This window comes from Chanos chanos, chromosome 1 (assembly GCF_902362185.1).
Source record: "Chanos chanos chromosome 1, fChaCha1.1, whole genome shotgun sequence".
Classification (NCBI taxonomy): domain Eukaryota; kingdom Metazoa; phylum Chordata; class Actinopteri; order Gonorynchiformes; family Chanidae; genus Chanos; species Chanos chanos.
In genome coordinates this window covers 34727488-34751833 of record NC_044495.1, presented here as the reverse complement: position 1 = coordinate 34751833, position 24346 = coordinate 34727488, and the positions used below count along the sequence as shown (strand labels likewise).

The 24346-nt window shown below is 38.3% G+C and overlaps 1 protein-coding gene across 1 annotated transcript; it reads left to right on the top strand.

Annotated features, from left to right (window-relative positions):
- Positions 1-23704, top strand: tasor2 (transcription activation suppressor family member 2). The gene is made up of 12 exons (XM_030773109.1): positions 1-26; positions 2835-2907; positions 3046-3117; positions 3293-5446; positions 14204-15044; positions 15567-16062; positions 16716-19724; positions 19828-19950; positions 20029-20182; positions 21728-21833; positions 22065-22246; positions 23229-23704. Exons 1-12 carry the CDS (start codon positions 9-11, stop codon positions 23324-23326), a joined length of 7326 nt encoding a protein of 2441 aa, XP_030628969.1. The 5' UTR covers positions 1-8; the 3' UTR covers positions 23327-23704.
- Positions 23705-24346: the final 642 nt, after the last annotated feature.

Sequence of the window (24346 nt, the reverse complement as noted above, 5' to 3'; positions counted from 1 at the left end):
CTCAAGAGATGAAAGAGAAAAATCTTGTAAGTCTTGAAAATATATTTACATGCAAAATCAAAGTGTCGTTATGTGTTTGAAGGTTTTAGGACTTCTCTTAAAAACACAAGGTCAGCAGTGTTATTCAGAAATTTGAGGCACTAAACACTGAGTGCAAAGTTAACTGCTTGGGCAGCTATCATGGTTGTCTTGAATAGAGATATCTTAAAAGTAAGTGTTGTTAGAACTATTTAATCACTATAATTGTCCAATGTAATACTTCTAAGGCTGAATGCTGAGAGTTCCAATAACAGCAGCTGATTTGCTTTTATGGAAAAATATAATGTAGCAGAGTTTTCTTATCTGTGAAATTGTATATTAAGTGTAGTACTTGTGCTTAAATCATTCAATGAACCTCTCTGTAAGTCAGCTTCTGTTTTTTTGTTTTTGTTTTTTTGTTTTTTTTACTCACAGCTATACACTAGAGGTCGACAGATATATCAGTTTTGCCAATATATTGGCCACTATTGGCCCCTTTTGACACTTATCGGTACATATTGGTATCAGCCTCCTCATATTGTTTTTTCCGATATTGCAGCTTGGTTCTGCTGAACTGAGATTATTGAAGTTTTATGTGATGCATTAACTAGGGCTGGGTGACATGACCTATTTATATCACTGTATAATTTGAAGCATAGAACGGTAACAGTATATATATAGTGCTATATATAGCACAGAGTACTAGGCCTATATATTCATTTTTCCTAAAATTTCAATATAAATGCTTCTGAAGGAGTAAATCATTGGTACGGAAACTGCATGGTGGCTATTACTGTACTCTTAACTGCATTCTTCTTGTTTTACCTCAAGTAAGGTTTCAGCTACAGCACTCATGCACTCCCTGACAACCCCTCCGTCAGTAAATGTTTTTTTAGGTTGACGCAAAATTCAGGCGACTCCAAGGGAACATTCATTAGCACATTGTTGGGCAGTGAGGATTATGGTGGATCGATCATATTGGGCTCTTAGATCATTTATTTTCTGTGCCCTCAGTTCAGATTTGAGTAGGTATGTTTGCTCAAAAGATATGTGCTTTGTCTCGTAGTGGCACTTCACATTGTCGCTTTTAATAATCACCAAGGTCTCGAAACATATGAGACATTCTGGTTTTGAACTTCTCGTGGGAAGAATGAACACGTAAGAATCTGTCCATTCTTGATTAAAAGCTCTATTTTCGTTGTCTACTTTTCTCTTTTTAGAGCACGGCATGTGAAATTAGGCTACTTTTCTCTCACTCACTTATTTCTCTGAAATTAATCTCTCATGTCGTCTCTCCACTGTGTGTGTGTGTATCTCACTCACTGACTCGAGTCGCAATGCTTAATCGGAATGCACAGATTTGATTGGCTGAATAGCATTGCATGAGATGATTTACAACACATGCAACTGGTCTGTGAGTTACCTGGGCTGTTAAACCAGTGCTGTAAAGGCTAGAGAAGCTGCACTGGTTAACGTAGAAATGCTCCCATCAGAATTTAGTAATTCTCAGTAATTTATCAGTCATAGGTCTGGGTCTGGATAGGACGGCGTCTGGATTTGGACCCGGACCACGGTCCACCTATTAGTGACCTTGGGTTTAGTGCATTGCTGGTGTAGTTACGTCATTGCCACTTTAGATCTGTGAGGGTTCAACCAGTCAGCACAGTATAGTCAAAATCCATACCGTAGGGCAAATTCATATGGGTGTACTTTCTATACCGTTTATACTAGTCTTAACACTTTATCTACTTTCTTAGTTTAAGCAGTGTTCTTTTTTTCAAGTTTTTATCCACATTACATAAACAGATTTTTTCTACTTTTAAGTTTGTAAAAGAATAATTATTTACTCAAAAAAGCAGTATAGATCTGTATATTGCATGTTGTTTCTCATAGAAGGTATTTGCAAACAAACTCATTATGATTCCCTTTTTGTAGTTTTGCTATTGCAACAGTCAAATGTGATAAATGAATATTGGCCCAAAATATCGGCCAAATATTTGCTATTGGCCATCCTAAGCCATTAGATATCGATATCGATATTGACCCTAAAAAATGCATATCGGTCAATGCATACTATACACATGCTGTAGCTTGCCTTTGGCAAGCCGAGGCCAGTAGGCAGTATGAGGGGGGATGCCATACCCTTGTTAGCAAAATGACCAAAATGCACCCTCCTTGTTAACCTGCCATCCTCCCTCTCCATCCCCTAATACACAGTTATAAAAAGATAGTTGTAGTAGGGAGAGAAGGAAGGTAACTGGATAAAATGGATTTGTAGAGTCAGAAATGTCACCGTTATGGTTAAGGCGTCCTGCAACAATGTCCTTTGGGAGGTGTACATGGATGTGTGTGTTGGTTGGTGGTGTGGGAGCAGGGGGGTGCTCACATTGTTTAAGTATTGGGAATGGAAATACAGCTCCCTCCTTGAATTTTGTAACCTTTCCTGACATAGTCTGCAGGCTGGAAAAATCACTGTTGAGCAATACATTTATCCCCAGATTGTATACTTTTTGTTGTGTTATGGCTTCAAAGTGAAACATATTAGAATGTTTTCATTTGTTTTTTATGCATCCCATTCCATGGGAAAAAAAATAAACAGGAAAATTTTGCAAAATTAGAAGTAAAAACTAAAGTAGCTTGGTTGTTCTTCCTGTAATAGCAATACTTGAACAAAATTTTGGACCAGTACAAAACAGGTGTGCTCATTAGCGGATAAAGTTCAGAAATATTGAAAATGGATTCAGTCTTTTGTTATTTCAGTATGCCCCCTACTGAAGTTCTGCTCCTTTTAAGATGATTTTCTTCTTGTCCAACAGGCCCTTGTTGTACAGTTGACAGATAACGGGTTTCTTGTGCTGTTACACTCGTCTTACTTTCTCTCTTATGAAGGTAAGATGTCAGTAGTTCAATAAGTTTTACTCTGTTTCTGTTATTATTTGTTTTTGTCCTCCCACGTGGTTTGTATTTCAAGGTACTTTTAATAGTAGATTATGTGCAACCTGTTTACATGTTTCCATGTTTTTCTAGATGCAAGGTTAAATAAAACTGAGGCACTGCAAGGCATGTTCATATTTCCAGAATCCAGAGCTATACAGAGAGGTAAATGTTGATTTTGTGTTAACTTCCTCAGGTTTCCTAAACACTTCTTTTGAAACTCTGCTTTTGGGGAAGCCACTTTTCCAAACTGTTTGAAATTGGGACCAGTGTTTTATGTTGTTGCTACTCTCGGCCAGTGTAACCAAAGTGTTTAACAAGAGAAATATTTTGTCTGCAGATACCAAGAGCAGATGGACAAAGGTGGATCTGTCACCAGATATCATTCAGGTTCTCCCAGCACTAAACTATGCTGAAACTGAGGTTGCGAAATGTCCTCCCGTTCAGTCAGGGGCTCTCTGCAACACCTTTGAGCAGCATCTGCAGAACTACGCTTCTCTAATTCACCCAGGAATGTCATGCAGTCCTACAAGAGAGGCCAGCATATTTCCAGATCAGTATGATGTGCCTCAAGGTTTCACTCTACTTTTACCATCCCCCAGATGGACGACAGAGGCAAGGTCATGTCTGAAGTCATACCTTGAGCATCCGGGTTCCTTCACAATTCTAATGACAAGAGCATTAGAGCTTCTTGCTGCAGGCCGACAACAACGAAGTGATGATCAAGATGATGACGTGTATTACTGCCTCTCATCTCCTGAAGACATCTCTGCTAGTGTGCAGGAAGAAGATGATGTGAGGGACCAAGTTAATACAGTCCGTGATGAACATAATCACTGTGTACATAGTCCCTCTGAATCAGAGGTGCAGGGAAACCAGGAAGATATGGTCAGTGAAGAGCCTGTACATACAGCTTTGGAGAACTGTGAAACAAGTAATGCAGAAACAGTGACTGAGGTTGATGGTCTCGCAGAGTTGCCTGATTCATCATCCTCTCTCCTACCAAGTGACCTGCCAAAAGAAATCAATGCCAGTTTAACTGGAACTGAAGACGGTGTGTCTCCAAATTTGACGGTGCAAGTTAGTGATACTCACTGTGGGGACTATGAGACAAATCAGAATCCTTTGACAGAAAATCAGACAAAGGTACCTAGTATAATAAATCGGAGATACTCAAAAAGAAGACGGAAAAAGAGACACAAGAAAGGTTTGCATAAACTCTTTCAAAAAGAACCTGTTTTTAAAACAGAAGATTTGTCGTCTAGTTTACCACCATCATCAGCCGAAATTCAAACTCAAACTGGAAATAATGACATAAAAGAAGTAACTCCCCCCAAAAAAGACTGGAGGTCACTCCCAAGACGTAAAAAACATTGGACGTTTGATATTAGTGTGAAGAGGGTCTTGAGATCAGATGTGGGCAGGATAGATGACGGAGAATCCAATGCATTGGAAAGTGAGAGCATCTCTGTCAAAGAAAGTATAGCCGGTGCAACAAAAAGGAAAATGGATGGTTATAATTTGAGGAATCGCTATGGCTTAAAGACAATAATTACAGATTGTGGTCAGATCTTTGTTCCTCATGGCTCAGAGGTCCAGGACATAGAATCATTAAAAGAGAAGCTGACGGCAAAGACCAGTGAAAATGATCTTCAGGAAACAGGTATCGAACTTTCAGAAAATCACTCTCAGTCAACAGAAACAGAAAAGCAGGAAAGCAAATCTACTGAGATGGGAAAGCAAGAGAGCGAATCTGTAGAATACAAGGATTCTCAAGTTGTCCCTGAGCCAGACAAATCCAAAGAAACAATAAGTTGTCAGGGATCCCCAATGGAAACTTCACGTTCTCCACTAATAGAGAAACTAGGTCCTTTTCCTTTACCTGGTGATACATCAGACACACAACACTCTCCATTAAAGACAGAGACAAAAAGCCAGGTCTCTCCTGGGCTAAGCACGGAAATTGCTCAGTTGAGAAAAACAGACGGAGCATTGTTGCCTCAAGGAACTCTCATGGACTATTCTCAAAAAGAAAAGAGAAAAATCTCTCACTCTAATGACACTGTCCTGTGTGTAGACGGAGACTCTAAAATACCATCTCCTAAAAAACGCAAAAAGAAAAAGGATTGTGAATATAAATCAATACCCATAAGTAAACTGAAGACAATTCTCACAAGAAGGAAGAGGTCCGGTGATAATCACACGGAACCAGAATTAAAGAAAAACAAATGTGATGGTGGTCTGGGCAGCACACAGGGAACAGCTGACTCAAATGCTCAAAATGAAGGGCAAGATAAAGATGGGTCTTTCTCCAACAGTTCAGGGCATGTTCTTAGCATGTTAGAGCCTACTGTTGAGGCAGAAAGAAGATCTGATCTCGAGGTACAATTGAAGAAAGATGTTCAAGATTGCAAGAAGTTGACAAGACCTGTGAATTTGGTTAAACCACTGAGAGAACAACAAAGAAATCAGCTTGAAATTGCAAAAGAGAACGGTAAGAGAATTGTAGGATTATACTGAGATTCTTTTATATACAATTGTCTGTTTAATTGTGGGTCTGAATAACTAGTTTTATAATCATTCATTTTTTAAGACCCCGTAAACATATTTTCAATATGGTATTCTTACCGACTTGTTTTTGCCTTTGTTTTTGTCAACTTGCTCACTATAGATTTCAAGGTAGAATCACCAGTCCTGGGTATATAGGTTTAGATGAGGTTGGTTGCTGTGACCCTCCTCTATTTAATACTCCAAGCAGTTTTAAATGACAAACAATTTTGTAATGAAAAAGTTACCAAACGCTTGAATTTACACTTGTAAAATTACCATACACTTAACTAGCAAAACAGGCTAGTAAACAGTTGCCCAATGAAACTCAGACAATTATAGACTACCTCAGTTTATTTATTCATTCAGTTAATTTGCAACATAATAATACAGCAGTTTTCATGTCCAGAAATAAGCGTGATAAAAATTTAGCTGGGTAAAAATTTGATTGCCTTTAGATGTTTTGCTTGGCTTTTTAATACAGATTCTGATTCTGTCTACTCGCTTTGCAACCAGAAAAAAAAGCTAACTTAATGCTCTTTGACCCCTCAAGCTTCTTCACGTCTTAAAAAGACTATTTCTTCTTTGGCTATATGTTGCAATTCACCTCTTCTCTCAGATATCTGGCTAGAAACACAAAAATTGCAAAAACCCTCAGGATATACTGAATTCGGTGTATTCTTCACTATGCCCTGATCTCTTCCTCTTCATGCTTCAGTCTCACCCACAGTCTGTCTGTACAAACTATAACACCTTTTTAAGTTACTCTGCACTTTTTTGTGCAAAACCATCCTCCTGCCCTCTTTTGTTTAGTGTACTTGTTTTTCTTGTGCACAGCCATCCCAAAGTATGTAAGGCAAATATTTTAATAATTAAACCTTGACGTACTGCTCAAGGAAATGCAACCAAAGAAATATATTATTTTTTTAATAGTCAAAACGCTAATCAAATTTTTTTTTTAATAGCCAAAACACTAACAGCCATAGCACTACTTGAAGTACTTTAGAGTACCATTGAAGCACTTCAAGCACTACAGTAAAGAGGCCCTTACAGTGCTTATAGCAATACCAAATGGCTTCCTTAAAATCAGTCAGAAGCAGAGACCTCACTGGATAGATAATGAAATAGCTGAAGCCTTCACTTTGACGAGTATGTTCTATCATGTTCATCACAGAGGTAAATACAATATTATGTTTACAAACTGTTCAAAAGCTTTCATGAACTCTTAGGCAGTTGAATTATAACTAAAGGTCAAATCCCTACATGGCAATATTGTCCTTCAAAAAGGATAGAGTGCCCATTTTCACATCAGTGACGAGGTTCCCATTTACAAATGAGCCCTCCAGAGAAATGGCAAAATATACCAGAGACAGCTGTTGGGTATACGTTATAGGTATCAAATAAAGTCAGAAGATTCTTTTTTTAGATGAAGTAGGGATTTTGGTGCCTTAACTGAAATGATGAATGACTGTTACTTTGAAAATACTGGTGCTGTTGATGGTGCTGTTTGTGTCAAACAGAAGAGGGCCATTAATGGAGTCACTTGAGGGTGTGTGTTCATCATGTCCACCTTCATTAAGGTCCACAACCTTGAAATGAAAGAGCTACAGAAGCTCATAAAATCTTGCTAAAAATGCTCAGGTAGTTAATTAAAATGTACCTAAAAGAGGTGCCCATGTGAACTCTTTTACAGACACTTATCCACATGAAAAAGGTCAAAGAAAGTAAATACCTTGTGTTAAGTCTTCTGTTAGCGCTGACCCCCCCTCTTTGGCTAAGCATTTGTCAGTAGAAGAGCAGATCTTTGCCGCAGTGGACGCAGGGGATGGCTTGACAAAGATGGGATCCTCACACAGTCCTCTGAGTCCTTTAATCATGAATATGTGAATTAGCTCAAAGATATCAACTGAAATAGTGGCAAAGATTAAAGTTATTAGAATTTTGAACACTGAGGGACAAGCAAACAAAACTGAGCACAGACCTCTTAAATTGCCACTTACCCTGTCATGAGCAACAGGTATTACCACCTCCATTCAGCCAAAAACAATGACCTCTGGGTAGAAGTAGTTGGCTAGTAGAGATACATCTTTGTCCCCATAGGTTTTAAACCTCCATAGGTTTTTATTTTGTGTTAAAAAGGGTAATCTTACAGTGTAATACTGCAATAAATGATCATAGAATTATACTGTGTTTGGAATTTTAAGTTAAAATTCAGGGGGACTGATGCAAGAGTGCATTTTTACATTAAATATAAGCATAATAAGCTTGTTGCCTAGACACAGCCTGTGGACTGAAAAGCTAAAAAGCCACAAACACATCCTGGCACTTTGCAAACTGAGTATTTATGCTCTTTTGAGGGTTGCTTATTTATTTGGTTTGAGGTTCTACAAGCATCTTTTAATTTTGTCCATTCAGCTCAAGATGCATGCAAGTCAGTGGTCATAATGTAATGTTGTCCTTTGACTCTCTGACGGAGTCTCTGGGCTTAGAGGTCAAGTTGGACCTGTGCATGGGGGATGCTATCTTTTATGCTGGCATATGGTTATTGTTCCTTGTTGAAATGAATGCTTTGCGAAGCCTTGTCAACTAGAAGTCGACCGATACATCGGTTCTGCCGATATATCAGCCACTATTGGCCCCTTTTTGTGCCATATCTGTATCGGCCTCATATTGGGCTTTTAGGTCATTTATTTTCTGTTCACTCAGTTCAGATTTGAGTGGGTAAGTTTGCTCAAAAGATTTGTGCTTTGTTTTTTTCCACATTACATAAACATATTTTTTCTACTTTTAAGTTTGTAAAAGAATAATTATTTACTCAATAAAGCAGTATAGATCTGTGTATTGCATGTTGTTTCTCATAGAAGGTATTTGCAAACAAATTCATTCTGATTCCCTTTATGTAGTTTTGCTATAGCAACAGTCAAACATGATAAAAGAATATCGGCCCAAATATCGGCCAAATCCTGGCTATCGGCCATCCTAAGCCATTAGATATCCATATCAGTATCGGCCCTAAAAAATGCATATCAGTCGACCCCTATTTTCAACACTAGCAGCATATCACTTGTGTGCGCACGCACACACACACACACACACTGTTGCAATCGGAAATATTCAACCGCCTCACTTCAGAAGACGTTAAAGTGATATGAATCGAGGTTAATGAAAATAAATGACAAAAAGCCTCATTAAAGAACAAAGAATATTTATTGATACATATTTGAGTTATTTGGAGAACATAAATTGACTTTGAGTTCAAATGAAAAATGTGACTCTTCACAAATGTGCATGTGCACTATTATTCAACCCCCAGCTTCAGTACTTTGTGGAGCATCCTTTAGCCTTTTTAACTTCTATTAAGCGTTTTCAGTAAGTGCTGACAAGCTTCTAACACCTCTCTGTTGGAATCTTTGACCATTTCCACGGGCAAAAGCCTGCAGCTCATCGATGCTCGACTGCTTCCATACTGCAACTGCCTTCTTTAAATCCCATGGAAGATTTTCAATGGGATTTGAATCCAGGGACTGAGAAGGCCGCTCCACCACATTCCAGGATCTGTTTCGGAGGTGTGTTTGGGATCACTGTCTTGTTGGAGTGTCCAATGATCACTAAGGTTCAGTTTCCCAGCAGAAGGCATCACGTTCCTCTTTAAAATGGTCTGGTATTTCTGGGAATCCATGATGCTAGTGGGGATGGTGTTCTTCTGGCCATAAGCCTGGCCTTTCGCATGCCAGACATACTGCTGGTCCATGTGTCCAGACAGTTCCAGTTTGGTTTCATCAGTCCATAGAACTGCCTCCCAAAACTCTGCAGTCCTATCCAAATTCCTCCTGGCATATTCTAGTAGTTGTGCGTTTTGGAGTCCGGCCATGAAGTCCTTGTTTATTCAGTGCTCGTCTTATAGCTCCCACTGAAGCACTTGTCCCAGCCTTCATCAGATCATCCTGTAATTGTTTTGCAGTAACACGGGGGATTTTATTAGTTGTCCTGATTAAGTTGTTATGCGCTCTTGATGAAATTTTGGGCTTCCTCTCAATGCCAGGCAGGTTTGCAGCTGTGCTATCATTTTAAAGTTGCTTATAATGCTCCCAGTGGTGTCTCTTGGAATGTTACATTTTTTGGAAATCTTCTTATACTCAGTGCCCTTCAGGTGCAGTGAAATAACTTCCTCTTTCAGCTTTTGCGAAAGCCTTACCCATGATTGCATCTCACCTTGAATAACTTCTTGGGTTTGTATATGCATCACAGCTGAAGCAAATTAAGGATCATTATCGAGTTCCCAAAGTCTTTGTGTTTTAACTCCACTATAAGCCATAACAACTAGCAGAAGATTTTAGAAACAGCAATATTATATAGGGGTTGAATAATTGTGGCTAGATTAACAAAATATCCTGGTACTCACAAATACTACATCATACATTTTCTTTGTTGATTTTATGTATCACTAAATTGAAAAAGCAGTCATCCAAAGCAAAATCTATTTCTTTGAAAAAAAAAAAAACTTTCATTGGTAAATCCTTACAATCTTTTGGGGCTTGAATATTTCCAATTGCAACTACACATACACACAAACACACACACACACATACACATATATATACACACGCACACACACACACACACACACATATATATATATATATATACATACATACATACACACACATACATATATGGTTATGGTTCTAATGAATTTGAAATGAACATGTTCTTGTGCAACCCTCCAGCAACAGGACTGTCCTTTTCTAGTTCTTTTAGTGTGAGCAGTGTGTTGTGTAAATGGTACTCTTCAAGGATATTACTGATGTCTCAAAAGTTAGCCATGTGGTCTTGCAGGCTTGCAAGCTTTGTGGAGCTTTTTGGTTAAGCACAGACTTGTTTCCTTATTCTGTAATTCTGTTTCACCTGTAAATGCCGTGTTTTCTTTGTCGAGTTTTTAAGCATAAGCCTTACCTGCTGAAGCTAAGTGTACACATCCCTTATTTAGCAGGTGTCCAATAAATATGGCCCATGAGCCTAATTAGGATATGTGGCTTAGATAATGAGTGAGTGAGTAATAAAAATGGGTATCCTACAAGAATTATTCTAGCTCACATCAATATATCAGAGTGACGTAGTTGCAATGCACCGTATTTGTTCCAAGGCAGGCACCTCTGCAAGATTGTGTAAGGACACATTCAAGCAGGTTTCACCATTTGTGACCAATGTAATTAACCCCTCTATTGATAAGAGCAGAGTTCAATCTTTAAATACGCCGCTATATAACTAAGGCGGTGAATGAAATGTAGTAACTACGCACTGAAGCTATGAATCAGTTAATCATTGTCTGAGATCTTGACAAAAGTTTTCTGAGCAGATTTAGGACTGTGTCGAAAAAAGGCGCGAGTTGCCGGCCAGATTGAGGAAAATGGCTAACACTTCACATTTATACCTGACAAGCTTTTTAATGAGCAAACTGAAAACTCCGGGTTTATACAGCCGTCTTAGCGGTGTGTTAGATCATATTCATGTGTAGAAACCATGTGGCCAACATTGCTGCCCTAGAACAAAAAGGAATTTGCTGTGGTATGCCACAAACCATTTGGTTTCCTTCCTCTTTTTACTATTCATTATCAACACACACAGTCATTCTGTTCTTGTGATTCTATATGTATCATGTGTGTCTGTTGTAATGTCACAGCTGAAAATATCAAAGCTGTGCAAAAATGGGCAGGAATGGTTAATGTGTGGTATTTTCTTGACCTGTGGTTACAACGTAAAACTTGGTGAAACTTTTTGTTTTTCTCAGTATGGGTAATGATAAATGGACATCGTAAGCAAGATGATAGTCATTTTTAGTAAAAAAAAACAAAAAACAAAAACAGTTTTTAAACAAAATCCTGTAAAATGCCCCCAAATAAGATTGTTAGAGCAGGTCTTAAACTTCAGACATGTACCCACCTTGTTCCTGAGCATTATGAGGCTAGAATAGATTTGGGAGCTTAAGCTTAATATGGTTCATAAAATCAGTCAATGAACATGTCTCAGAAAATGAAACTGAACCACCTGATGTAGTTCTATGTTGTCTGTGTTTTTATTTATTTTGTGGCATGCTGTTACAAGAGGTGCCATGGCAAATATGTTTTTTTCAGCTGTGTGTGTGTATTGAAGCAAGTCCCAAAATGTTTCTTCCTCTGTATGTGAAATATTTCGTTCTTCCTGGTTGATTTTCCTCAGAGAGGTCCCGACAAGAACTGTTTTGTCGGCAGCCTTTTGCTTGTGTTTTTGAGACAAAGTTAGTCATTATTATTAATATCCATAAATACCAGAGAAAAATCAGTGAAAACACTTTGGGCACATTTTCAGTGGGCTGTACAGTGGGCTTGGAGACATGCTGTATTTCCAGAGTTTTGAGATTACCGTTACTTTGAAAGAGGTATTTTAGAAAGTTTTTGGATTTTTTGATGGGCGCTTCAAGATTCAGGAACTTTATTGTCATTGTGCAAGCACAACGAAATTGCAGTTGTGTCAACCTCAACTGGTGCATTTATATAAGACTCGCACATATTTACAAAAAAAAGTAAGAAATATGAAAAATATAAATATGATATAAAATATAATTCAGTGACTAGTCACTCAAACTAGGGATTTCCCGATCAGGTTTTTTTTGCTCCAAATCCCTGTCCGAGTCACTTAATATTGAGTATGTGTTGATACATAGTCCCAGCTCTATCTTGATATTTTCACAGATAATATGCTGCACAGTGACCACTTCAAATAGATCAGTTGCTAAAAAGTTGCTGGGATAGGCTCCAGCACCCCCTCGCGACCCTAATCAGGATAAGCAGCTTAAAAAATGAATGAATGCTTGACTGATGAGAAAGTAGCCTGCATCACAACATTTCTTTAATTGGTTTCATTATTTTAACAAAAAGTAAACATACTAATTTTTTATAAAAAATCTTTTGCAAATAAAAATACTGCCCAAAAACAACACTCCAAAGAATATTTCCACTTATAAGTGATGTAAGTGATGTGCAGCTTAAACATCCACAAAAAATTGAAACAACTTAAACATTCACAAAAATGAATAACATAAAATGCAATTTCATAGATGGTCACGGGGCTTATTGTTAAGCTCAAGTATGTCTGTTCGAGAGCATATGACATACCATGGTGGCAAGAATCAGTATTATTTAACAAAGATAATGGGCTGGTCATCTAGAGCAATAAATTCAGTGACCACCTCTGTGACTTTTTTTCTTATCTTTTTTTTTTTTGGCCATGTTGCTGTTTCAAGGAAAATTTTCTTGTCTTTTGAAAATATCCTCAAGTGTTTGTTTCAGTTTCTTTCTGAGTGACATTTGCAAATTCATTATATTCCTTTAGAGGTTTTACTTTTAGTTGTCTTTTCAAATTGGTGCTGTTGAAAGTAGCTCTACTACCACCTCATGAAACACTGGCATTGCAAATATTGCAAGTGGCTGTTGGAGTGTTTTAATTCTCAACTTTAAAAGTCCTGATTTTTAGCATGAACTTTTTCAAACATGCCTCATTGCGGCTGATTTTAGATGTTGGCAGTTCATATCGCCTCTACGATAGCTGGCATCAACAGAGCACAATAAAGTAATTTAAATGAAAAAAACGGATCAGAGTTTGATGGGGCTTAATGTGGCCAATATCAATCAAGTAATGTATGCCTTTTCGGCTCTGATACTGATCTTTTAGATCGACTCAGATCACTAACTTGGAAACTAAACTAAAAGGAAACTAACAGGCCCAAGTGCTTGCTTGCCACAGTGAAAGGTTCTGATTGTTCTGCAATAATGTGGCATGCGTTTTTTGGCATGGTTTATTTTGATTGGTCAGTTGCATTCCTTGTCCACAATAATACACTTTTTGAATTAGGTTACACTGTTTTTTAATATGCACTTCTGACTACTATGAGAGTAATCCCTAAAGAGAAATACCAATAGCTTCTTCCATTTACCACCACAATCACTAGAGTAGAAGAACATGGATAGGGTTGAAGGAACTGCAGGGAAAGCTGCCTTATCATTATTTAAAATTAGTGAGATGGGGGTGTATTTAGGATTTAGGCAGGTAAAGATTAATTGAATATTTCAGTCACAGATCTGAAGAGATATTTGAATGATTTGGTGTATGTTTTAGTCAGAATTTTTGTAGAATTCTGGTGGAGAGTCAGCTGGCGAAGGACACTTTCCACACTGCATAGCCCATACTGCTTTTTAATGGGTTTTTGTGACCCCCCTGATTTGGTGGATGGACTACAAACACGCCAGCAGTCTTTTTGTTTAAACTAAACATGCGTAGTCCTAAATAAAATACCCTGTTAAGCTTGTCAGTGGAGTGCTGGATTCAGCTTCTAAAACAAGTATGTGTGGAATACATTTGTGGCAACCATTACCTCACCTCCTTGATGTGTGTGCTTGGTTTCTTACGTTTCATTAGACAGAGGTGTATGAAAAATTTCTACTCTTATGAGAGTGATAGCATACAGAGGAAGGAGCGGCCCAGTAAAAACAAAATAATGTGAACACACCTTCAGTGCCCATCTCATAAAAATGCAAAGTAGTCAGCTGGAAAAGAAAATTAAATATTCATAATATGCATGTTGTTTTTCTTTTAATTAGTAGAATTACATTGTTTAACTTTCTGTGCTGTTTCTCAGTCTCTGTTTCTTCTCATTTTGTCTATTTTACAGGATGCCTCAATTTTGATACAACAGCCTCTTGTGAAATAATTAAACAAGCTGATTTCCAACAAATCAATGCTACTCCTGCTAGGGATGGGGTGGGAGGAATATGTATTGGATCTGGTGGGAAGAACTGCAATAAGGAAAGGCATTGTGCACATACAAGTCTGCCCCCAGATGCTCTAACATTACTTGCTGATTTGGCCCTCGATGCAAGTTGTTACAAGCCAGTGCAAAGCTCACCTCTAGAAAGTGAACCTGGCCAAAGTGGAACACACATTAGAGTCAAGGACAGTGGCTCCTCTGAGTCAGTCCTGCATGCTCTGTTGCGGTGCCCCTCTGCCAAAGACAAAACATCTACAAGATCCCCTTTACCTGAGGGTTTTATGGTCACTGGGGAGTTGATTTTGGTCATTTCAAAAGAACATTCTTACTCACAGCCCCGCTCTCTGCCGTTAGGTTTGTCAGGTGTACCCCATCAGATAGCTCCTTCATCTGGATATGCAGAGTCCAATCCCACCTTGAGTCTGGGGCCAACCATACAGCCGGCCACTCACAACAGTGAAGATGGTATGTCACTGCAAATACTGCGGAATCACACCACTGACCTGCTGTGCCATGACGACAGGAGCAAAAATGGGTGGAGAAACCTGTCATCCTTGAACACGTCACTGCCGTCATCTCACATTGTCAAAGCTCGGAAGGCCAAGTTCAACCACATCAGACAGATCACAGAAAAAGAGGGTCTCATTCAAGTAACAAAGCCTTGGAAGGAAAAATATGACTTTAGCTTTGACAGTAAGTTTACCCGTGACCTGAAGGAGAGGACAGTGTCAAGGGCTCTACATGGGTATGTACTAGTCTTTCCTTTGTTGTTGTTGTTGTTTTAAAATCAGTAAGTACACTGCTTAGAGATGAACATAAGCACTGCACAGTATGATCGACGCTTTTTATCATTCTCAGTATATTTTTATATATAAGAATATACAATTCATTAGCACCAGGGAAGATCAGCAATTTCATGAAGCAAAAATGTTTTTATTTATTTGCTTACTTCATTACTTACTTACTTACAATGGGGCCTTTACCTTCATAATGGTCTATCAGGCAAATAAGACCAGCTCAGACTGATTCATTTAAGCAATGTTCCAATTTGGGAAAGCATTGAACTTACTTTTAAAGCTGCATTGGTTTGAGGGTGATTAGTCTGTAACACCGAAATGGAGGTCTCCTACAACTGGTTCGTCCTTTTGTTTTTTAGAATAGGTGATCATTGTCTGTTTCAGCGGTACCAGTGATAATGTGATCTGCCATCCGCAGTTTCAGTTCTTCAGGTGTTTTTTTCTTTTTTTGTCTGCCTCAATTTAAATAGCCAATGGGATTTCAACATTGAAGACACCTATGAAGACGTCCATCTGATCTACCACATGTGGATTGGTCTGTTCTACAGCAAACCCACCTCAAGGTTTTTTCATATTGACGCAGACAATCCGCCACTAGAAGAGCTGGAAACAGTACCATGGATCCAGGAGCTGGAAGTAATCCACTCTCCCATGACAGAACAAAATTTCAAGAAATGTTCCTCGGAGAGGTCTTCAATTGCTGTTCCTGCTTTGCAGCCTCTAGAAACAGGACTTTTAGATTTGAGTGCTGAGCATGACAGAGATGTTCAGACTTTGCATGTTCAGTCTGAGGTGTTGGACCTTTCCTTGAAAACTTGTGAGATCGTGGATGTTGACCTTGACTCAAATAAAAACAGAAACGATCAACATGAAGGATTCCTTTCGGGACCCGAGCACTTACCAAGGAGGAAACATGTTCTCTCTGCACCTCATTCAAAACAAGTCACAAATCGGACAAAGCAGATGGTAAGCCTTGAACCTCTCTATATTAAAATCTGTTATGCGGTGACGATTATTGAAATTTTGTCCTGTGCTCATTGGGTGAACAAATACAGAAACTGCTGAAATCATGTTGTTTTGCTTGCGATTACTTGGGGTCTTATGAAAACATTCCTCTTCCACCTGTTGCTGGTTCTTTGTGAACTTTGGTATCAGATTGGACAGAAAATGGTGCTGTTCTGCCATCACATAGGGCTAAACTGTAAAATTATCAGATGCTTTCTTGCTCGAATCCACATTTATTTCTACCATGCTGGATTTTCCACCAGGATTTTCCCTCTTTTTTCCCCTGCTGCATTGTCGGGCATTGTATTTAATAGGTACAGGATTCAGGGGTACATTAAGTTAAATTTTGATACACAGTAAAGCTGATTTATCCAAGAGAACAAAAAAGTAGTATAGTGCAGACTTCATTGTCCATTTTTACAATGAATATGTATCTTAACAGAAAGTTGTTTTGGATACATGTCTTTTTCACATCTTTTGAGAGGGATCCCAAACTCCAGGTAAGCTCGTGGATGAATAACTGTCAAATATAGGCTCTAATATGTAGGAGAAGAAAGTAAATTTCTTTTATTTTAATCATTCAGATCAATAACTTTTTTTGCCCTCCTATTCAGGATCACAGAGGTAGAGTGGACTCATCAGATGGAAGAACCGATGGTGATAGTGATAACGAAAGCATTTCTGATGACAAAGTTATGAAAGACACTACAAATGATGGAGTCACTGAAAGTTCTTTCACCAAACACTCGGAAAGTGATGCTGATTACATGGAGTTGTGTGAACAGACATCAAACATGTGTATGAAGGAAAAGGATTTCTTGAAAATTCAAAAAGCCATTCACAATGCTGAATGCAAGATTTCACAAGATCCTGAGCAAAAAGAGAGCAGTAGATTTCATCGAGCGCATGAGACCTCCAGCTCTTCAGTGAACTTTGATACCAAAGCAGTAACTGTATTCCATCAGGTGCTGCATACCAGTAAGCCACTGATGCTCAGAAAAGCTACACCTCTGAGCAAGAGAAATAATGCGTCAAAAGCAGGATCTGATGAGAACAAGACACAAGTTGGACAATGCACAGCAGAGCATGATGGAAACGATTTAAGAGCTTCGCCAACAGACAATACGTATAAAGATGATAGCCCCCTGAATTGTGGAAGCAATCAGGAAAACAGAGTTCTCCAAGTGGCGCTTGAAGACAAAGTGCATAGTGGCAGAGACTATGGGAATAATATAGGTGCTGCAGCCGTTGCGGTGCTAGATATTGACATTTCAGATGAGCAAGCATGCAGTGCAGAATCTGACAAGAATAACGCCAGAGAGAAACCATGTACAACTACGCTCGACCAGGTTGATTCTACAATTATGGATGCACAGGATAGTCGTTTAACTGCGGGCAAGAAATCAGCAGAACAAGTTGTTCTTGAATTAGTGACAGTGCCAGAAAAAAATTACATTAAAGAGCCACAGATAGAAGTGCGTGATGGCATTGATTCTGAGGGCAGCAAACATGTGGAGAGACAAGATGAGAATGATTTGGAGAGCAGGGCACAGCAGGATGTTTGTAGTGATAATAAGTCCAAAGATGAGGTATGTTCTGCAGAGCGAGAAGGCGATTCCCTAATCAAGGCTGATAACATACTGGAAGTGAATAATTCTACAGATTTAGAACTTCAACCAATGGGTGACGATCCTGGAAACATAAATATCAGAGAAGAGGATAATTGCTGTGAAGGTGATGTTAACTCTATAAGAAATGACTCTGGAGCTTTTTCCTCAAAAGAGGATCTCACTAGAAATGTTGTAAATGATATGTGTATCCAGACAAGTTTCATGAACAATTCACACTCAGTGGAAAACGAGAACAGTTGTGAAACCCCAATGGTTCAAGGTAAGACTTATTTCAAGACTGAACAAGCTGAGAGTGACAGATTGCTTGTTTTAGATTCTGTCTGTTCAGAAATAAGCAGTGAAGATGCACAAGAAGGGAGAGATATTCGTCAAGCAGACAGTGTCAAAGCTGTTAGTAACATCGACTGGAGCTCAGATGTGTTACCCGCCTCCAGAAAATTCTGCGACTTGGATGAGGAACCTACTTCTAGTCGCACATACTGCACAGAGAATGTCATGGATAAAGGGGACAGTGGCAATAGTAGTTTGGCATCCAAGGAATTTGAGCAGCAAAGCAATGTTGAATCAGTCAACAAAAAATGCTACAATGGGCATCTTCCAGGGCAGTTTCTTAAATCAAAGGATGCAGAGACTTTGTCAGAATCCCATAGCTCTAACCTCCAAGATAAACCAAAAAATACATGTGACACTTGCCTACAAGACAGAGACTCAGAGGATTCATCTCTTGGTGGTATGTCAAAGAATACCTGTGGCATTACAGAAATGGCATCATTACAATCAGAAGGAAAGGGAGGTCACACAATTAATTTGGAGAAAATGAGTCACAAGTCAGTGGCAGTTGTTACTAAGGACCAAACTGATCCTTCTGATTGTCAGACAGGTTCTAGTCCTATGTCTGAAAGTATTCAAGAATCGGAGAATCAAGAACAGTATGTGCCTTATAGTAAAGAACTTCTCTCAAGTGCTGTATCCCTCTGTCCTGATACAGATGATCAAGAATGGGACATTTTAGATTACAGCATGAAAAACACTTGCTCTTTCAGAAGAGATCAAGCTGAGGAATTAGAGGCAAGTACATCTTCACTTTCTGTATCCCATGTAAGAGAGAGCAAGCAAGAATTTGACTGGCACACATACTACAACAGAGTGAAGGCACATAAAACATTGAGCAATTTGAAGGAAGTGGATCGTGTCTCTCATTTTCCTCCCTTATCCCTAGTTACTGTGTTCGATAGGAGAGGTAACAGGTTTACACGGCAAAACTATTCCACTGAGCCCACCAAAAATACATCGATGAGCATGCAAAACCGAACCATGTCAGAAAAAGGCCTTGGAAAGTTTGTCCAAAAATGGGAGGATCGATACCCGTTAACATCCGACGTTACCCAGTCCTCAGTGGATCAAGAGCACCTTATCTTTTCAGAAAAAATGAATCAGATTATCAGACGCAGTCGGACTTTCTCCGGGACCACAGTACAAAGTCACAGAAATGCAGATTCTGCTCATAGTCCAGTGACCATTGATTTCTCCTGTCTGGATGAGGAGAACATTTCAGAGAAATTTGATCTGTCTGTGCCCCAGCTCTCTCAAATTAAGGTGAAAGTGGACATGCCAGAGAGGATGGGAACAAGGAGAGATAAGAATGAAAATATGCCTCTCCGCCTCCGCAGAATATTTTGCGAAGACAACAGCGAGGCAGCACAGTCAGCAATCTCCGCTGTAACAAAAGAATGTGCTTTGTCACACAAGGCTATGATGGATGACGTTTGTGCTGGTAAAGCTTTATCTTGCCAAACTGACAGCACTAAAAATGAATGGGATCAGTCTATTCACACAAGTTGTCAGATGGCTGAAGTCTGTGGTCAACTAAAGAAGGACATGTATGCCAGACTACATGATAATCTTAACTCAGTTGTGAGGCAGGCTTGCAAGATAAAGTATAAGTTCTATATCTTGGAGACATCAGCGGATCCTTTCTTCAAAGAAACCAGGGTAAGAAATTGCCTGAGAGAAATCATATTCAGTTGAGTATAATGTCAAGAACAAAAACTTGAACATGAACACAGGTCAAAAAAGTCTTTTGTGTATATATCAGGACATTCTAGAAGCAGAAGGACACATAGGAGTTGAGCCTCATCAGTTCAACCTTAATAGCAATGCCTCTTCACCTCTTCTCATCATATTGAGAAATGAAGATATTGCTGAGCACATTTGCGAGGTAAGTGGGTGATGAACCAACAGGAATAAATGGTCCTTAAATAGTGCTTGCTAGTAATCGGTAATTTTGTTTCACCAGGTCCCTCACTTGCTTGAATTGAGAAAGTCATCCAGTGTCTTATTTGCTGGCGTTGACCGACCTGATGATGTTGTAAACCTCACTCACCAGGAGCTTTTTGTCAAAGGTGGCTTTGTGGTGTTTGATGGAACAGCACTGGAGACACTAAGTTTGGGTACTTATTAATTAATTGTTCCTCTACCCACTGTTGCATGGTCATTTTGTCTCATGAACCACGTTCTTTTCAAGACAATAACAGTCACAGGTAAACACCTGTGCAATAGCTGATTACATCTAGCACAAAGATGTTAATTCATCCTGATGTTCAAAATGGTAATCTGTAGTTGGGTATTGTGTTGCTAAAATGCAGAGTATGAAAACATTACAGTTCTTTTATTACACAGGTTAGGCTGTTATACAAGGTTTTGGTCCCATCACCCTAGGGGCCACTCCCACAATCTTTGTCAGTTTCATGAAATGCAGAAAATGCGTTGTAGATAGGCTTCACCTCTTCGCCAGCAATAACTCCTTGTTATTTGATTGAACTCCATATTGACCACTTTTAACCATAGCAACGACTCTCTTGAAAGGTAAGATTGGATTTGTTGATTTTAGTGATGAATAACCCATATTAGTCAGACTTACAAGACACAAAAAGAGGATTTTAATGAGTTTCAACACAATTCAAAAACTCAGACATCCCACCGCGACTACCTACAGCACCCCCCAGTCGTCAGCAGGGGTGTGCTCGTAGCCAAATACTTTACTCATAATCACACAAATAGCAACTTCCAAAATGGATAACAGATATTTTAACAGGCAACACCATCTTTACAGCACAGTTTATTTCATTTTCCAAATCCGAGGTGACAGCGTGAAGACAAGGAAGAGAATGAAGGGGGGAGAGTGAATCATTACCAGTGTGTATTTGTGTGTGTGTGTGTACATATGGTCAGCTTTTGGACTGGTTGTATTGTAAACTTAAGTAGCAAAAGCAAGACGGGTGACATTTGTTAAACATTCATTCAAAATTACAACTCACTGATGAATCTGTTTTGATAATGAAATACGATCAGAAGTGTCCCTGCAAATACTCCCTGTTAGAGCCAACAACAGTAACCAAACTTGCCCACAGTGTGCAAATATATCCCGGACAGAGTAGGAAGTTTCTTAGTTTTATTAATGGGATAAGACATACATGATGTCCCACAACTGGCAATGGATTTACATCTAAAATAGGCTTTTCTTTTGGCTTCAAACAACTTGCAGTTCAAACTTCTCTCACTTCCAGTTTACATGGAAGTGCAAATACAAATAATTTAATCAGCAAATACAAATACAGATGCAGATATAAATAGTGGCCTCTCTGCCCCCTAGTGGTCAATGTGGACACAGAGGTTCTTTAGATGGGAAACACTCCCTCATTAGTCATGTGTTCATATAGAAAATGGATGATTGCTCTGAAGTTGAATAAAATAAAAATAAAATAAAATTCAGAAATATACAGTAAAATTGACATGTGACCGTTTTATGGACTAACATATAAACCTTTTTTCTCAAAGTTTATGGACTAATGAGGGATAAATTAGTTGGACAGTATCTAACCATCAACATCTTCACATCTTCTATTCTGACAATGTATTTGAAATGATCAAAATATTATCCTGTGTGCTGTTCTTGATTTGGCAATTGTATTTCATTCTTTTTTAATGCCTTGAAGACAACATGAAAAAGATTGTGAGCTTCTTGGAGGAGTTGAGCAAAAAAGGCAGATGGAAGTGGTTTCTGCACTATAGAGACAGTCGCCGGCTTCGAGAGAGTGCACGGTATGTTCAGTCCTCAGCCTCATGGTGTGTTTGGAAAACACAGAAAAGAAGATGAGGCAACACAGTTTTGAGAAACTGTAATTTGTACTTCATTGTCATATTTCATCATTACTTGTGTTTCATCTTGGTAGTTCTGATTATTTAATCTGGAACAGAGAGTGTTTCCTCTTGTAAATATTTATTAAGTTTTGTTTTAATTGTTCTGGTTTCAAATGTAACTTTGTCCATCAGATCCAATCTAGAGATGGGTAATAGGATGCAGTTTATGGAATGCTGTCAAGAAGCAGGCATTGTGGAGGTTCTGCCCTACCATGAATGTGATGTAATTTCACGACCAGAGCCAGACTACCTCCCCTGTCTAGTGCGTCTCCAGGTCCAAAATGCCTCAGCACGGTTCCCTGTTTTCGTCACAGGTGAAGTACCTCCCCTTCTCATGTTGGTCGTCATCATTATGAACAAGTGCAGACATACACATGTTTATGTAATTTAGCTCACATAAACCACTTTAACTTTTGTGTCGTGGTGAAGGAATGAAGTTCATTATCTGTACTAACCTTAATCTGGCCTTGTTTTTTCCCATTTTACTGTAACTTCTGAAATTATTCATGCTCTTAATGAAGATTAGCAAAGAAAGCCACATGAAATAAACAGTGTTAGTTTTGAGTTCATAATAAAATGCAGTATCATAATTTTCAGTTGATTTTCATGTTTTTCAAAGAACTGTCACGGTTGTTACCACCACAATAATTGTCATATAAAATTTTCCAGAGAAAATCTTGCAATAATGTGCTTCTTTAGGTTCACCTCAATCTTAGGATAGTGTATTGTTGCCTTCAGTGGTTTCCTGTTTCACTGGGACACAGTAATGAAGTAGCATGCATGTAAAACAACCTCATTCCAGTAGTGAATTAGTTTTGTGGATCTGTGATCTTATGGGGTTCCTTCATTAGGGTCAGTACAGTCATGAACACAAATGGAGATGGAAGCAAGACTAAGTAATGTTAGTCATACCTCAGTATCAAAAGTGGTTAACTGACCATAAAATGCCCATTTGTGGTGGCTATTTCAAACTCTTGACTTAAACCCAACAAAGAATTTCTGGTTTTTATTTCAGAGGACAGGATACCATGCAGGCTTAAGAATTTTGAAAAATGTATTTAATAAAATTTGGACATATTCTCATTTTGGTTGATTCTATTGAATCATTATATACATTGAAGGTTTGAAAGGTAAAATATTGCTTAATATTTAAGGTCTCCTTGCACACCCTTTTGTATATATGTTCGTGATGTGAATAATTTAAAATAATTTTTGGTGAACGAGTTCCTTTGATTAACAGCATTTTTATATGACAAACTCCGAATTTTCCCTTGAATTTGTTTTTTTTTTCTACAGATGCACCAACAGAATCTTTTGGAGAGAATGGGATATTGACGATGAATATCAACACTTTCTCAAGGATTCTGTCAAATGACACATGTTGTATTTCTTAAATAGCATAAGTAGAATTTATCAACAGGGATATTTTTCAAAACTGTGTTTTGCAGTTATTCTTTACTCGTTCATATTCCTCCTTTTCTACTGAATGTGCTAGATTTGATATATACATGTTCTGTTTTTTTTTGTTGTTTTTTTTTTCTTTTATTTTGTTTTTTGCCTTAATTTATATACTAACTGCCAACAGATTTCCTGTTGATTTTAAGAGAGTTCAAGACAGCAGATTTTAATAAAATACATCAGTACCTATTTGAAAATTTTGATTTTATAGATAATATTGATTTATACAGATCTTATTAAAGCTGTTCCATATGTGTGGATGTATATGGTACATGACTTTGTTTTAGTCTACGTCAGACACAGGCAGTAATTTTCCTTGAACTGTAACTTAAAGGGATTCATATATATATATGTATAAATGTGTGTGTGTGTGTGTGTGTGTGTGTATGTATGTGTGTATGTATGTATGTGTGCATACATATATGTATATATGTGTGTGTGTGTGTGTGTGTGTGTGTGTGTGTGTATGTATATATATATATATGTGTGTGTGTGTGTGTGTGTGTGTGTGTATATATACACATACATACACACACACACACACACACACACACACACACACATACATACATACATACATGACCAGAATAAAGGGGCTGAATCAATAGTGAACCTTTCATTGTTCATAAAATATGAGAAAAGTAAAAATCTTACACATACATTGAGTTACCAACAAAAATTTTCTTTGATAACTTCAATAAATGTATTGGTTGTTGCTGCTACTTATATTTGTCAAAGATAGAACATTGATTGCAAAAACCCAGCCATTTCTTAAGCTGATGTTACAAAAGCAGTTTCAGACAAGTTAGTCAGGAGTGATTTTGGGAACGGAAATGGTACACACATTTGTCAACATAGCCATAACACTGTTGTTATAATAGATGAAACATGTCATATGAGGCTTATGGACATGATCATAAAGCACTGGTGCCCATCATATATAATGATTTTGTGGA